General features: G+C 38.3%; 1 protein-coding gene across 1 annotated transcript in view; it reads left to right on the top strand.

Annotated features, from left to right (window-relative positions):
- Positions 1-15,850, top strand: part of HMCN1 (hemicentin 1) — a 514,767-nt gene that overhangs the window by 260,659 nt on the left and 238,258 nt on the right. The window contains exons 16-22 of the mRNA XM_070473938.1: positions 682-876; positions 5,501-5,596; positions 6,806-6,933; positions 8,250-8,394; positions 11,715-11,827; positions 14,338-14,497; positions 15,113-15,281. Coding sequence (XP_070330039.1) covers positions 682-876; positions 5,501-5,596; positions 6,806-6,933; positions 8,250-8,394; positions 11,715-11,827; positions 14,338-14,497; positions 15,113-15,281 — 1,006 coding nt within the window. The remainder of the gene's footprint in view (positions 1-681; positions 877-5,500; positions 5,597-6,805; positions 6,934-8,249; positions 8,395-11,714; positions 11,828-14,337; positions 14,498-15,112; positions 15,282-15,850) is intronic.

Raw genomic sequence — 15,850 nt, 5'->3', positions numbered from 1 at the left:
TTGGTTATTAAATTCAGTTCAGTTTAGTCATTCAGTTGTGTCCAACTTTTTGCGACCCCATGGACTGTAGCATGCCAGGCTTCCCTGTCCATCACCAACTCCTGGAGCTTGCTCAAACTCATGTCCATTGAGTCAGTGATGCCATCCAACCATCTCATCCTCTGTCGTCCCCTTTTCCTCCCTCCTTCAATCTTTCCCAGCATTGGGGTCTTTTCCAATGAGTCAGTTCTTCACACCAGGTGGCCAAAGTATTGTTGTTTCAGCTTCAGCATCAGTCCTTTCACTGAATATTCAGGACTGATTTCCTTTAGGATGGACAGAGTGGATCTCCTTGCAGTCCAAGGGACTCTCGAGAATCTTTTCTAACACCACAGTTCAAAAGCATCAATTCTTTGGCGCTCAGCTTTCTTTATAGTCCAACTCTCACATCCATACATGACCACTGGAAAAACCATAGCCTTGACTGGACGGAGCTTTGTTGGCAAAATAATGTTTCTGCGTTTCAGTATGCCGCCTAGATTTGTCAATTGCTTTTCTTCCAAGGAGCAATCGTCTTTTAATTTCGTGGCTGCAGTTTATTCATGCTGTTTATTAAATTAGCTATAAATTAATTTATATTTCATGTGGCTGTATACGATACCAATGACCGTTTTTTTTTTTTTAATTTTAAATATCTTCCAGCACCTCCAGTTTTTATACAAGAACCTACTGATGTATCTATGGAAATTGGCTCAAATGTGACATTACCTTGCTATGTCCAGGGTTATCCAGAACCAAAGATTAAATGGCGAAGATTAGACAACATGCCCATCTTCTCAAGACCTTTTTCAGTGAGTTCCATCAGCCAACTAAGAACAGGAGATCTCTTTATTTCAAGTAGGTTAAAGGAAATATATTTTATGCAAATATGTACATTGAAAGTATACATTTTTTATACATAGGCATTGATATGTTCAAAATAGTAAATTAATCTTGCCAACACATTTTGTGTTTGTTGAATTTCATTTAAAATAATACTGAACTTATGCCTGGGATTTATCATAAATGAATAGCATTTTATTCAATTTTATGTTGTTACTATATCATCAGGACTTATGAAGCAGTATGAACTTCTTTATATCTCAGTTTCCTATTACAAATAGAGTCAACCTGGGCCTGTAGGTGGATAAGTAATCATATCTTATTTACTCTTGTACCAACTGTTGTATAGAGAGGTAAAATATTACTGGTAGTTAGTTAATGTTAATTGTTTGGGCCAAGAATTCATAATCACATGCATAGGGACCCTGTTCACTATCAATGTAGACTAAAAACTATCTGTCTGGAGCAAAGCATTTTTTAAAAAGTCAAATATTCCATCATCTCAAACTTTTACCAATGATCTCTTAAGCATTCAGATATTTGTAAACTGTTAGTAGTTTTTCAAATATTGTTAAGAATGTTTGGATAATGGTATAAGAGGAGTGAAAACAACTCAATGATGAATTGACTTTTTTTTTTTTTTTTAAATATAGAGGGAATACTGTAATTTTTAGAGAAGCTCATTAAATTTAGAAGCCTTCTCACACTACTGAAGAGTATTAGTTCTTCTTTTTTTTTTTTTTTTTATTAGTTGGAGGCTAATCACTTTACATCATTACAGTAGTTTTTGTTATACATTGAAATGAATTAGCCATGGATTTACATGTATTCCCCATCCCAGTCCCCCCTCCCACCTCCCTCTCCACCCGATCCCTCTGGGTCTTCCCAGTGCACCAGGCCCGAGCACTTGTCTCATGTACCCAACCTGAGCTGGTTAAAAATTTCATTTTAGGGTATTTTGTAGAAAGCCCACCATAAGTGATTTTCATGTTTATTAGCAATGTCAAATGTACATTATTCTCCCGTAAAGTTTCAGTACAAATTAATTATAAGCACTTAAGTGTCCAGCTTTGTGCTGGGCTCTGTGATGAAGACTGAAGTCAAATATTGGGTTCGTCCCTCAGATATTTTATAATCTACTATCTGAGTGGGTGGCCATATAAGTACATATGAGAATTACTCAATAGATGGGTCAGATTGTGCAGAACCTGAAATGTGCAGGTGAAGAACTGTAGTTGGTAGGGTAGCAAATAGCCCCCCAAGCTTCCTAGGCAGGAAATGGCACATGAAAGTACTGTTTCAGAACAGCTCTTCTGCAGGATAGAGGAGACATGAGCTAGAAGGAAGAATAGAGAAGCTCACACAGATAGGCTGACACAGTGGTGATGAGAAACAGCCCAGAGGGAAACAAAAAGACTTGAAAACAAATCAGTTGGTGGAAATGAAAGAAAAGAAAAAATAAAGGAGGGCAATGTATTCATCAATGGTTGCGCAGTTGCTCAAAGTAAATTATCTAAAAGGAAGCTAGCAATTAGAAATTTAGTTCTCAGTGGTATTTTGTATCTCTCTACAAAATAACCTGAGTTGATAATATGAAAAATATCTTGTTTAGAAATAATCTGCAACTTATTAACCAAGTGGTTTGCCAGAGTTGCCTTGGCTAATGAATGTTTGCTAATTTTGAGAGTACATACCACCAGCGTTTACCAGATGCAATTCTATAGTTACACGCATGTGGTTAACAGAGTAGAAACTTGGTCAGCACTCTTTGAGATAGGATGGAACTATTCATAATGGAAAACTATTACTTTTTCTCTGTCAGTGTCTTATCAATAGGTTAAAATGTGCTTATTTTAGTTAAGATATTTGCAAAGATGACAATCAGTCCCCTGTTTAAAACCTTCTTTTTACTTCTCAGTTGTTTGTATTATAAAACTATGCTTTTTAAAAGGCAGCAGTCTACCTCTTCAGGCTCCTGATTATGTCCATATAACCTGTAACCCAGTAATCTTCCCCCTTATCCCCGACACAATCTTTAATTTAAAATATTTCAAAATATGCTTTTTATTACACTGAACATTTTATATATTTGACTGCCCTACATAATAAAAAATTTTAACATGCTAATTTAGTACAAAAGAAAACAAAGTAATTTTTCTTAAAATAATACGTATTTCAGCAGATAAATGGGCTTCCCTGGGGTGGCTCAGTGGTAAAGAATCTGCCTGAAATGCAGGAGACCTGGGTTTGATCCCTGGTTGGAAGATCCCTGGAGGGGAGGGCATACCAACCCACTCCAGTACCCTTGCCTAGAGCATCCCATGGACAGAGGAGCCTGGTGGGCTGCAGTCCATAGGGTCGTACAGAGTTGGACATGACTGAAGTGACTCAGTAGAAGCAGCAGCAATAGATAAATATCCAGGCAATGCTCACACAGTATGCATACTTGTTTATTTATATCACCATGAATTTAACAGCTAAAATGTAGAGTGATAAAGGAATATGGATTGATGACCCAGGAAACTCTAGGCTGGTTCTAAAATGGTATACACTTTTGGAAAAGTTCTTTCTTTCTTCCACTTATACAGGATTAGGTTGTAGGCTCAAATAATTATAAACAAAGTCATCAAATCCAAAAATTTCCTGTGGGGCCTTTGAAAGTCTTGCTGAACTTGGGACATTATTCCTATTGTGAATCCACCCCGATGCATTGTCTACCTAGGTGTTGCCAGTAGACACCCCTTATTATTTGCTGTTGTTATTTTAAGTTATGTCTGACTCTTTGAGACCCCATGGACTGTAGCCTGTTAAGCTCCTCTGTCCACGGGATTTTCTGGGCCAGATTACTGGAGTGCATTGCCATTTCCTCCTCCAGAGGCTCTTCCCGACCCATGGTTCAAGCCCACATCTCCAGGTCCTCCTGCATTGCAGATGTATTCTCTACTGCTGAGTCACCGGTGAAGCCTCCCTTAATCATGGTACCAATGAAAACAGTCTCTCCTGCAAGCCTCCAAAATGTCCCCAGGGAGGTGACACAGCTTTCCATTCTTTGAACAGAGCATGATTTTTCAAGTCATGTTCTTGCCTGTGAGCCCATTGGGTTTGGACTGCCCTTCCTGTGTTCTACCTGTTGTTCAGGTGTTTAAGGTATAGCTCAGGCTTCCCTAGTGGTTCAGAGGTAAAGAACCCGCCTGCAGTGCAGAAGAGGCTGGGGATATGGGTTCAATTCCTGGGTTGGAAAAATCCCCTGGAAGAGGAAATGGCAACCCATTCCAGAATTCTTGCTTGGGAAATTCCAAGGACAGAGGAGCCTGGCAGGCTACAGTCCATGGGGTCACAAAGAATCTGACACAACTAAGTGCACATGCAGATGTTAGCTCCTATGGGACTCCTTCCCTAAGTCCTCCACATGCACATGCAGATATTAGCGCCTATGTGAGTCCTTCCCTAGCTCAGATATTAGCGCCTATGTGAGTCCTTCCCTAGCTCCTCCACATGCGCATGGAGATGTTAGCGCCTATGTGACTCCTTCCCTAGCTCCTCCACATGCACATGGAGATATTAGCACCTATGGGACTCCTTCCCTAAGTCCTCCACATGCACATACAGATATTAGCGCCTATGTGAGTCCTTCCCTAGCTCCTCCACATGCGCATGCAGATATTAGCGCCTATGGGACTCCTTCCCTAGCTCCTCCACATGCACATACAGATATTAGCGCCTATGTGAGTCCTTCCCTAGCTCCTCCACATGCGCATGGAGATGTTAGCGCCTATGGGACTCCTTCCCTAAGTCCTCCACATGCACATACAGATAGTAGCGCCTATGTGAGTCCTTCCCTAGCTCCTCCACATGCACATACAGATATTAGCGCCTATGTGAGTCCTTCCCTAGCTCCTCCACATGCGCATGGAGATGTTAGCGCCTATGGGACTCCTTCCCTAAGTCCTCCACATGCACATACAGATAGTAGCGCCTATGTGAGTCCTTCCCTAGCTCCTCCACATGCACATACAGATATTAGCGCCTATGTGAGTCCTTCCCTAGCTCCTCCACATGCGCATGGAGATGTTAGCGCCTATGGGACTCCTTCCCTAAGTCCTCCACATGCACATACAGATAGTAGCGCCTATGTGAGTCCTTCCCTAGCTCCTCCACATGCGCATGCAGATATTAACTCCTATGTGACTCCTTCCCTAGCTCCTCCACATGCACATGGAGATGTTAGCTCCTATGGGACTCCTTCCCTGACTCCTCCACATGCACATGCAGATATTAGCGCCTATGTGAGTCCTTCCCTAGCTCCTCCACATGCGCATGCAGATATTAGCACCTATGTGAGTCCTTCCCTAGCTCCTCCACATGCACATGCAGGTATTAGCTCCTATGGGACTCCTTCCCTGACTCCTCCACATGCCGTCAGGCACTTCTGGTCTCTGCTCCCACAGCTCATGGTCTGAAGCTCAAATGAGAGCATGTTCACACTGCGGTAGGATTGTTGTTTTCTATGTGTGACTCCTCTCCTAGAATGGGAACTATGAGGTGGCAGTATCATATTTTCCACTCACAGATCTCAGCACTATGACTCACACATGGTTAATGGGTGGTGCTGAGTGAGTGAATAATCTCTTCTTTTTAGACTTATGGGCAAGTGATAAAGGAACATATATTTGTGAAGCGGAAAACCAGTTTGGAAAGATCCAGTCCCAGACAACAGTAACAGTGACAGGACTTGGTAAGATCAATGAAGTACTTAGCACACTTTTTGCAAACATCAGGCTTCTCTTACTACCTCATTTCTTCCTTGTACATTAAAAAAAAAAAAAGTAAATATCTAATTGCAACATTAGCTATCCTTCCCTCCTAACCTAGTTCATATTTCCTTGATGTTAGAAGTGGAAATAACCTTAGAGATATCCTCTTTAAGCTCCTTACCTTCCACTTGAAGAAATGAAGGTCAATTGAATAAGTTAATTTAAGTCTCAGTATGAATACACACACACACACACACACACACACACACACAGTTGCGGTATTCTTTTCTAGTTCTTTTCTTTACACTTATCATTTTAGTCCACATGGAATTATTTCTCTGTGTGATATGAATTAAGAATACAAAATCCTTTCTTTCCAAGTGGTAAGACTTTGTTACAGTATCTTTTATTGAATATTCTCTTCCCACTGATTAAAATACCCATTTGGCCACACACTTAAATTTATATTCTATGTCTGTTCCTTGGAATTCTGTTCATATGCTACTCCTACACTATTTAAATTATTATAGCATGTATTGTGATTTTTAAATCTGTCAGTTCACATTTCTCATTAATGCAATATTTTCTACAATAACTTCTAAAATATTTTCTTCATGTATCTCCCTTTGTTCATCTATATATGCTTACATTTTCCAAGAAGGATCTCTTAGGGCTGTTACTTTGATTTATGTTGAATTTATTCATTGATTTCTAGAAAAGAATATGTTTACAATGTTTCCGTGCCTTCCATCATTCTATTTGCCTGAGCTGTTATAACAGCCTCCTCACTAATCTCATTCCTTCTAATTGTCCCTTGTCCAGTAAGTTCCCAGATGAATACTTCCTGATGATTCTACTTTTCTATTTATCAGTGCTTTCAAACACTCCATCTGTCTGTTGAATATTTTGGAAATTTCTTGGCTTGACTTTTCTGGCCTTTAAGCCATAGACCTACTCTATGTGACTTTATTTCCTCCTATACTGTTACCTGTCCTCCTGCCAGTCTCTCTTGCTTAGAAAGGTCCTATATCTCTGTCTTCTAATTTGTACATATGTGCAATTAAATATCTTGTTCTGGAAAACTCGGTTTTCTAATAGCTTCCCTAGTAGTCACCTTGGTCTATGAAAGAACTGGCCTTCCTTTTGAGTGAATTAGTGCTGACGGTGGCTGTATGTTCTCTCTGAGTTAGTCGCTCCACTCATTGGAATCAGCCCCCCGGTGACCAGCGTGATTGAAGGGCAGCAGCTTACTCTGCCTTGTGCTTTGCTGGCTGGAAATCCCATTCCAGAGCGTCGGTGGACTAAAAATTCAGCCATGGTAGGAGCATTTTAAATCTATGCGTTCATATTCCTAATTTTCTTGAGTAAGACACAATGTGTTTCAACCACTGAAATTTCAATAAAATAAATATGCAAACATTTATTTTTTAAATGTATCAACATGTTTTTTTCAATATTAACATGTTTATGCAGTTTATATGATTTTGGAATTAATATGATGGAGAAATAGTCAATGGTATAATTTTTATGATTTTGCATTAAATTCAGTGTTACTGGAAAATTCCAGAATATGTAAAAAATGAAGCAAGGATGAAGTTTGTTTTCATAGCATTTAAATATTTTATATCCTTCTTTGCAGGACCTAATAAAATGTTAATATTCTCATAAAATTATTTCATTTTATATTTTAATCTTTATTATCTTCAAACATTCTTTTACAGTGAACTATTTTACAATGTGGATCAATTTTGTGTCATTGTTTTTCAAGGCATAACTTGTGATTATGAAGGAATTTGAAAAATTTTCACAGTTCTAAGGAATTATTCTGCAAACATACTATCTATGGCAATAAATTTTCATCTAGTTCAGAGCATTTTTCCTTCTATTTTCCAGAGTACTTGACTTACTCTCCTCTTGAAGTGCCAATTAAAAGTGAATTGAGTCCATGAAATAAGATGTAAAAATGTTCATATTTGCATAAAAACCCGAGAAAAATGAGTGCACCTCACTCAGTAATAAATGCCCTTATGACATAGGATGATACTGTTTGAGCACTTAAGTACCCTGTGGTTGAACAAAAGACATAAATGGTACAGAGTTAGCGGTAATGATTATTAACAAACTCTTGTCACCCTTCTCTCATGTACTTCCTATATCATGTATTGACTTCTGAGATTTGTATCTGTCACTGAATAGGGCGGGTGTTGAGATCATTCTCTCAGTTTGAGTGATGCTTGGTTACCAAAATAAAAATGTCAAACGGCTTGCAAGTGGTAAGCAAGTCTTCTTGAAAAAGAACAAATTAAGCCAATAGTAAGAGTCAAATTTGGATCTGCATGATAACCAAAATTACAGAAACAGGGAATAAATGTTGTTTCTATTTCTTTCTCTTTCCCACATGTGCATAATTCCGACAGATGTTAGTGGATAGAATTTTTGGTGGTATATCACAATGACATACAAATGTTACAGTGCTTGGTAACATTTTATGCTCATCATTTTTCACTTAAGGATGTTAAAATATTTCATTATTTTATAAGACATTTAATTACCCAGTTGGGAGAGAAAGCAGATCTGCTTTTGGCTTAGACACTATTGCCTTTTTAATTAAAAATGGCTTTTTTTCCCTTCAAGTTGGTCCAAAACCCTTACATCACTGTACGCAGTGATGGGAGTCTCCATATTGAAAGAGTCCGCTTGCAGGATGGAGGCGAGTATACTTGTGTGGCCAGTAACGTTGCTGGAACCACTAACAAAACGACCACTGTGGACGTGCATGGTAAGAGGCGCACCCATCATAATTTTTTTCCCAGTTCAGAACTGGGTCCATGTCTTTAAACCAAATCACTCTGTTCCTCTAATTATATGAAGTAGATATCTTTCCTAATTGTTTTTCTTAACAAAAAGCCTTATTTCTTGAACAATATTTAACATTGTTAAGGCTGTTTCCAGATTTCCCTTTCCTGTGTACACAAAAAGATATTATTGGGAGTCACTAGCTGAGTCTGTCCAAGGGCTTTTGTAAGTGGTTTCTTAATTGATAAAAGTGAACTTAGCTCTCAAAGAGTTATGTTTAAAAATACATTTTAATTTCAGGCGAGCAGAACTTATTATACCATCCAAACTGCCTCTTCTTTTCAGATTGTGTAAGTGGTCCTTACTAATAACCCCTTTGTGTGTTAGCTAGAAATGACCTAAACTTTTCTAAAGGCCATCTCATGTGCCCCAAACAATCTTTTTGCATGTTATAAAGGTCAAAAATAAAAAAATCCAGAAGCTATCTTTTTTTCCATTAGTGAGTAACCATTGTCAACTTTTTACATCTCAATAGATGACAGCTACATAGTTTAAGAAATTGTCATAATTTTTTAAAAATATTTCCTTTAAAGACTTTGCAACATTGCTTTTCTAAAGTGTAGTATTAAAAACTAGCTCTGTGTACAGGGATGAAAGTAGAATAGAACATTTATTTTTAGTAGTTGATTCAGTCTTTTTTAGGGCCTGAATTGGACAATCCATTAATTTCCAAATTTTGCTTGTTCTGTTGAAGTTTCCAGTGAATTCAGGCCATCTTCTTTTTAATGTCTGCTTTTCCTATAAATAACCTCTTCCACCGCTTTCAGCCTCAGACCAATCTTGTGCCAACCTTCACCAATCTTGTATGAAATCTTCTTGAAGAAATAGTCAAGTAACACTAAATTATTTATGGTCCAAAAGAGTAAATACATAATGCCAAGTTGGCTACAGTTGTGTTTCATATATGGCTAGAGGCCTTACATTTCCCAGAGGGTGCTTATGGACTTGTTTGACAATCAACAGTAGAAATGTACTCACGTCATCTTCCTTTGACTTATAACAACTGCCTGGAATATTGTCTTGAGATGGATTCTGATATAAATTTTCACTTGGGTCAAAGAGTGACATGAAGTTGGCCAGACTCAAGGAGTTGGAGAAGACCAACAAACCAATGATATGGTTCATTAAGATAAAGGAAATTTAACAATGAAAAGTTAAAGAGGTCATTTGAGAACATTGTTTCATCCATCGTAGTCCAAAATGAATAACTGATTTAGTTAATAAGATTAAGAAAAAATTAACCTAACCATTTGACATAGACTAAACCAACCAGCTATCTAAAGGCAAGATTTGTCTTTGAGTTGGATGCGATGCAGTGTTATAGTTTCTCTATACTCTGTATTTATGTTAATTTCATCACTCTGCCTCTCCACTTTTAAGAATATTTATTATATCCCGAGTTAAATCATAATGGAAAAGAAAAAAGAATGTATGTATATACATTTAAATGAGTTACTTTGCTATTTATGAAAGATTAACACAGCATCGTAAATCAACTATACTTTGGTTTAATCAATTAAAAAATATAGTAAAGGCTCTCAGTGAATTCTTAAAAGAATTGTATTAACAAATGCACATACAGATGCAAGTTAAAATGACAAGCCATTTCATTCTTTACGTTGATTTACATAGATTGACAGTCTGGAAAGTAAAAGCTCTTCCATACTCAAATGTGATCAGAGTTGAAAGCTGTTGCCTGCTTTTATAGCTGACATTTGCCTTTATACCTGTCAAACTTAATATGCATTTTAAGAAAATGGCTTATTCCACATTGCCACAAAATGACAGGAAAGTTGAAAATTGACTATTCTGTGATAATTCTGGAAATTAAATTTCTCGCTTTAAAGAGTAGCCCGACATTCTTGTTTAGGGCTGGGAATTTGCTGCCAATTCTTCAAGAAGATATTATCTAAGGAGTAAGCCTAGTCTTAGGAAAATACAAGTATATAACAAAGCTAATCTAATCTTCCTTTTCTAAAAGGAAGCTTTTGCACTGAGGTCTCTGGCATCTCTTGTCTGGTTAACTTCAACTCCAGGGTAGCTGGGATCATTCTAGGTGTATTTGACTTAAAGATAAGAGACACAGTGCTTGAGCCCTAGAGAGCAGCTCCATCTTTCAGGGGAAGGAAAGGAAATGCATGATATATATATATATATATATATATATATACATATATATATATACACACACATACATATGTGTGTATATATATATATACACACACACACACACACACACATGCACTTTTATGCTGTGTTAGGAACTTTCATGTATGAGAGCTTCTTTAATCAAATTATTTTGAGACCATCAAGTAATGGTAATTTTTTGTATTCAGAGAGGTTATGATTGGGCTTCCCTGGTAGCTCAGATGGTACAGGAGACCCAAGTTCAATCCCTGGGTCAGGAAGGCCCACTGGAGAAGGGAATGGCAACTCACCCCAGTATTCTTGCCTAGAGAATCCCATGGACAGAGAAGCCTGGTGGGCTACAGGTCATAGGGTCACACAGAGTCGGACAAGGCTGAGAGACTAACACTGGTGTGATTAGCAGATTTACACAGAATGGAATGATAAAATCTTCTCTTTCCTATTACTTCACTCATTAGTGTCAATTCTTTAGTTGCTTTCTAAAATCAAAAGGTATGCCATTTTTCCTAGCAAAAAACATCGACTTAGAATCTTGTATTTTCAACTTTTAAATGTAAACTCCTAAGGCCTTTCAAGTATAACTTTTGAGTTCCTTTTGAGGAAACAGATTCTTTTTTCAAGGTTAAATTTAGTAGCTTGCTAAGTGATTCTTGTGTATAGACAGATATTTAATGTGTAGTGGTTAAATAGTCCATTTCTCTAGAGTTGAGGTTAAGTCAGCTCACTGCAGCTTAATGTGTAATGCACAGTGGTGAAAGATATAGGTTAAATGTGTAACACTGAGGGTGTAGTTCTATCTTGAATTTCTGGAAAATACAGATTTCCTTCAATCCTCTCATATTTTTGTTAGGAAAATCAGCCATATTACACATGATTTACTACTTCATTTTAAGTTTTTATTTAAATTGTTCAGATTGTAACTCTTGTATTTACTTTATTACACACCCTTACAAATGACCCTACATTTTAACAGAAAGGATTGTCTTTGCTATTTCTTCTAAATATTTGGTTTATCTTGAAAAAGTTCTGCTTTAAACTTGTCAGGCAAAATGGAAGGGTAGGCACTCAGATTCTGCATATTGCTTCCTTTTCCAGTTCTGCCAACCATTCAGCATGGACAGCAGATCCTTAGTACCATTGAAGGCATTCCAGTAACTTTACCCTGCAAAGCAAGTGGAATACCCAAACCATCTATTGCCTGGTCCAAGGTAAAGGATGCATTTAGTGGTGCTTGTTAATGACATGTACTGTAACAACAACATTTGAATGTTTTTGGTCATACGTGGAACTTGTCACTCTCCTATAGGACATTATAGAAAGGAAAAACCATGCAGTCTTACCTTGGAAGTGACCTTAAAATGTCCTTAGTGCATTCACCTATTTGATCCTTAAGTAGTGTTCACACAACAGAGAACCTTAATATAGCACATTCTGTGGGCTAGGCATTTTTCTGAGCATTTCACATGTTTCAGCAGATCCTTTTTTTATTCCCTATCAGTGGCTGATCCCAAAACATTTTGACTTCAGTGTAGCTCTGGTGGACAGCTCCATGCTCTCTGCCAGGGTCACCCTTCATGCATGTACCTCTCTGGTTTGGGGACTCAGGGCTTTCTTCAAGCTGCACAAGGTCACTCAGCCTGCTGAGTGGTCAGGAAGTACAGGATCATTAACTCCTGGGAGGGGGAGATGTCCAATTTTTATGCCCCATTTCTCATCTATCAGGAGAACCCTTCTGAGTCTATGTGCATAGTGTCTCAGAGGAGCCCCAGCGCCACAGCACACCGGGGCAGTGAAACCCTTTATTACCCTTCCTTCCTTCTTGCATCACTCTCCCACCCTCCTCTTCAAGGCTCTGGGAATCACTTTACAAGTAAATTCCCTGACTCCAAATCTTTGTCTTGGCATCTACTCGTCTCAAAACCAAAACAAGACGCATATGTGAACTTGTTTGGACTTTGCTAGTGACTCAGTGGTAAAGAATCCACCAGCCAATGTAGGAGACATGGGTTCAATCCCTGGGTCATGAAGATTCCCTGGAAAAGGAAACAGCAACCCATGGTAGTATTCTTGCCTGGGAAATTCCATGGACAGAGGAGCTTGGTGGGATGCCATCCATGGGGTCACAAAGAGTCAGACATGACATAATGACTAAACAACAATGACAGTGAACTCATTTATCCCCCCTTTATAGTCCCTGTCATAAAGTTTTATGGTTTTTCATTGCAGTAAGGAAAAACACATTTTCTGACAAAGTCCTTTCCATAGTTTAATAGCTTCGAAGATGGCATATTTAATTAAATCTGGTAGAAAATAATGTAAAATGATGGCATAATAATGAAATATGGTGTTTGTAGAATTAGAACACAACCAGAGTGTTGTGCCTTAACATCTAATTTTTTAAACTGTATATTTTATATTGAAGTATAGCCAATTAACAATATTGTGATAGTTTCACATGCACAGCAAAGGAACTCAGCCATAGACGTACATGTATCCATTTTCCCCCAAACTGCTCTCCCATCCAGCCTACCACATAACATTGAACAGAGTTCCCTGTGTTATAAAGTAGGTCCTTGCCGGTTATCCATTTTAAATGTGGCAGTGTGTATATGTTCGTCTCAAATTTCATAACTATCCCTTCCCCCAGTACTTCCCTCTTGGTAACCGTAAGTTCATTCTCTCAGTGTGTGAGTCTGTTTCTGTTTTGTAAATAAGTTCATTTGTATCATTTCTTTTTTTAATATATTCTGCGTATAAGGGATATCATGCAATAATTCTCCTTGACTTACTTCACTCAGTATGACAGTTTCTAGGCCCACCCATGTCATTGCAAATGGCATTAGTTCATTCCTTTTAATGGCGAGTAATATTCCATTGTATGTATTTACCACATCATCTTTATCCATCCAAGACATTTAGGTTGCTTTCATGTCTTGGCTATTGTAAACAATGCTACAGTGAATGTTGGGGTGCGTGTGTCCTTTTGGACTGTGTTTTTGTCCAGATAGCCATAACATCTAATTTTATGCTTCTGAAAGTCTCTGAAATATAGAGAAAATGGGTTTGATATCTGTAAATTAAATAAAAAGTCTCAGATTCCTGCTTCCTGGGCACAAAAGTATGGTGGTGAAGCTGACTCCCCAAACTGCACAGTGTCTGGTATTGAATAGAAGTTTAATGCATTTTGGGGAAATATAAAAACAAAATCTTTCCCGAATGGCCTTTGTTCTGTGATAATACAACAGAGATGAAGAGTTTGGCCTCCTGAGCCTGCCTGCCCAGGTTCAGTTTCTAGTTCTACCAATGACTGACTCTTTCACCTTGGTCAAGTTATCCTACCAGCTCCCAGACTTAATACTTTCATCTGAAAAATAGGATTGTGGTAATTACTACTCATAAGATTGTTGTGAGTACTACCATAGTTAATTCATGTAAAGTGTTCAAAACGGTGCCTGTCTCAGCACAAACACCCATGCCATTTGCTGCTTCCTCATCCTCTCCAGTTTTGATAGTTCTAGAATAAAGGGGCCCTGGTCTAGTAGGAAGAAATGTCCCCTTGCATTTTTTGTTTTTCTTACAAAGAACTTGCTTTAAATTAGTATCCTTTCAATCTAATATTTTCTCCCTTAGAGATTTTTTTTCCTCCCTCTATTCCTCTTCCAGACATTAAGTCACTCCTTTATTATCTTAAGAAACACTTCTCTGTGTTGTTTTGCAGAAGGGAGAGCTGATTTCCACCAGCAGTGCTAAGTTTTCCGCAGGGGCTGATGGAAGTCTGTACGTGGTGTCCCCCGGCGGTGAGGAGAGTGGGGAGTATGTGTGCACCGCCGCCAATGCAGCTGGCTACGCCAAAAGGAAAGTGCAGCTGACTGTCTATGGTGAGAGTCGCTGTGGGCGACTGTTCTCTGATGCTGTCTGTGCCAAAACTCACATTTCTCTCCCAAATAATGTTACCAGAGACCTGAACCCCTAAAGTGAACTACTCCCCCAAGTTTATAGATTTTTTAACAAAAAATGTACTTTTCCTGCCAACCTACATCTCCTCTCTTTAGATTTTGATTTAAAGGGAGAGAAATGGTATAGCCTTTTGGAAAAAATTTAATGGTGTTTTTCCAAGGAGTATGCTTATGGCACCCAACCCTCTTTAGAAACACCACGTAGTTAAGGCTCCTAGCAAAGCCAAACCTCAGCTATGTCTTGGTTAGCGCTTTGCCTTGAGGGGTTACTTTACATATGGCAGATTCTGAAAGGGCATTTTGGCGGACCTTTTCATTGTGTTCTGAAAGGAAGAGCTGAAAAGGAAAATGTTCTAGTCATTTTCTGTTAAACTCTCACAGTAAATGTTTATGGAAAGCTTTAGATATGTCCCCAGACTTTGAAATCAACAGAAACTTTTTGAAAATTATCTAAGAATATTAGTCATCCTGATTTTAACTTGAAGTGTGCTTTGTTTCAATGTACTCTTTCCCTTCCCAAACTTGTGTTTATTTTAGTAAGGCCCAGAGTGTTTGGAGACCAAAGGGGACCATCCCAGGATAAACCTGTTGAGATCTCAGTCCTTGCAGGAGAAGAGGTGACCCTTCCATGTGAAGTGAAGAGTTCACCCCCACCCATCATTACCTGGGCCAAAGAAACCCAGCTCATCTCTCCATTCTCTCCAAGGTAGGTGACCTGGGATGAATTGCAACACATGAAACAATCTCTTGGGACAGATGACTGTGTCTGTTCGGATTTTCACATGTCTCAAAAAAAAAAAAAAAACTTTTTATTTTTTATTAATTCTTATTGGAGTATAGTTGCTTTACAATATTGTGTTCATTTCTACTGTACAGCAAAGTGAATCAATTTTAAGTATACATCTATTCCCTCTTTTTTAGATTTCCATCCCATTAGGTCACCACGGAACGTTGAGTAGAATTCTTTGTGCTATACAGTAGGTTCTCATTAGTTATCTATTTTATACACAGTATCAGTAATGTACATGTGTCAGTATTAATCTCCCAGTTCATCCCATCCCCACTTTTCCCATTGGTGTCCATCATCTGTGTCTCTGTTTCTGCTTTGCAAATAAGTTCTTCTGTACCATTCTTCTAGATTCCACATATAAGCAGTATTATATGATATTTGATGCTACTTGTTTTTCTCTTTCTTACCTCACTCCATATGATAATCTCTAGGTCTATCCACATCTCTGCAGATGGCACTATTTTGTTCCTTTTTATTGCTGAATA

Source organism: Odocoileus virginianus, chromosome 11, assembly GCF_023699985.2.
Source record: "Odocoileus virginianus isolate 20LAN1187 ecotype Illinois chromosome 11, Ovbor_1.2, whole genome shotgun sequence".
Classification (NCBI taxonomy): domain Eukaryota; kingdom Metazoa; phylum Chordata; class Mammalia; order Artiodactyla; family Cervidae; genus Odocoileus; species Odocoileus virginianus.
This window is presented reverse-complemented; position numbering and strand designations above follow the sequence as displayed.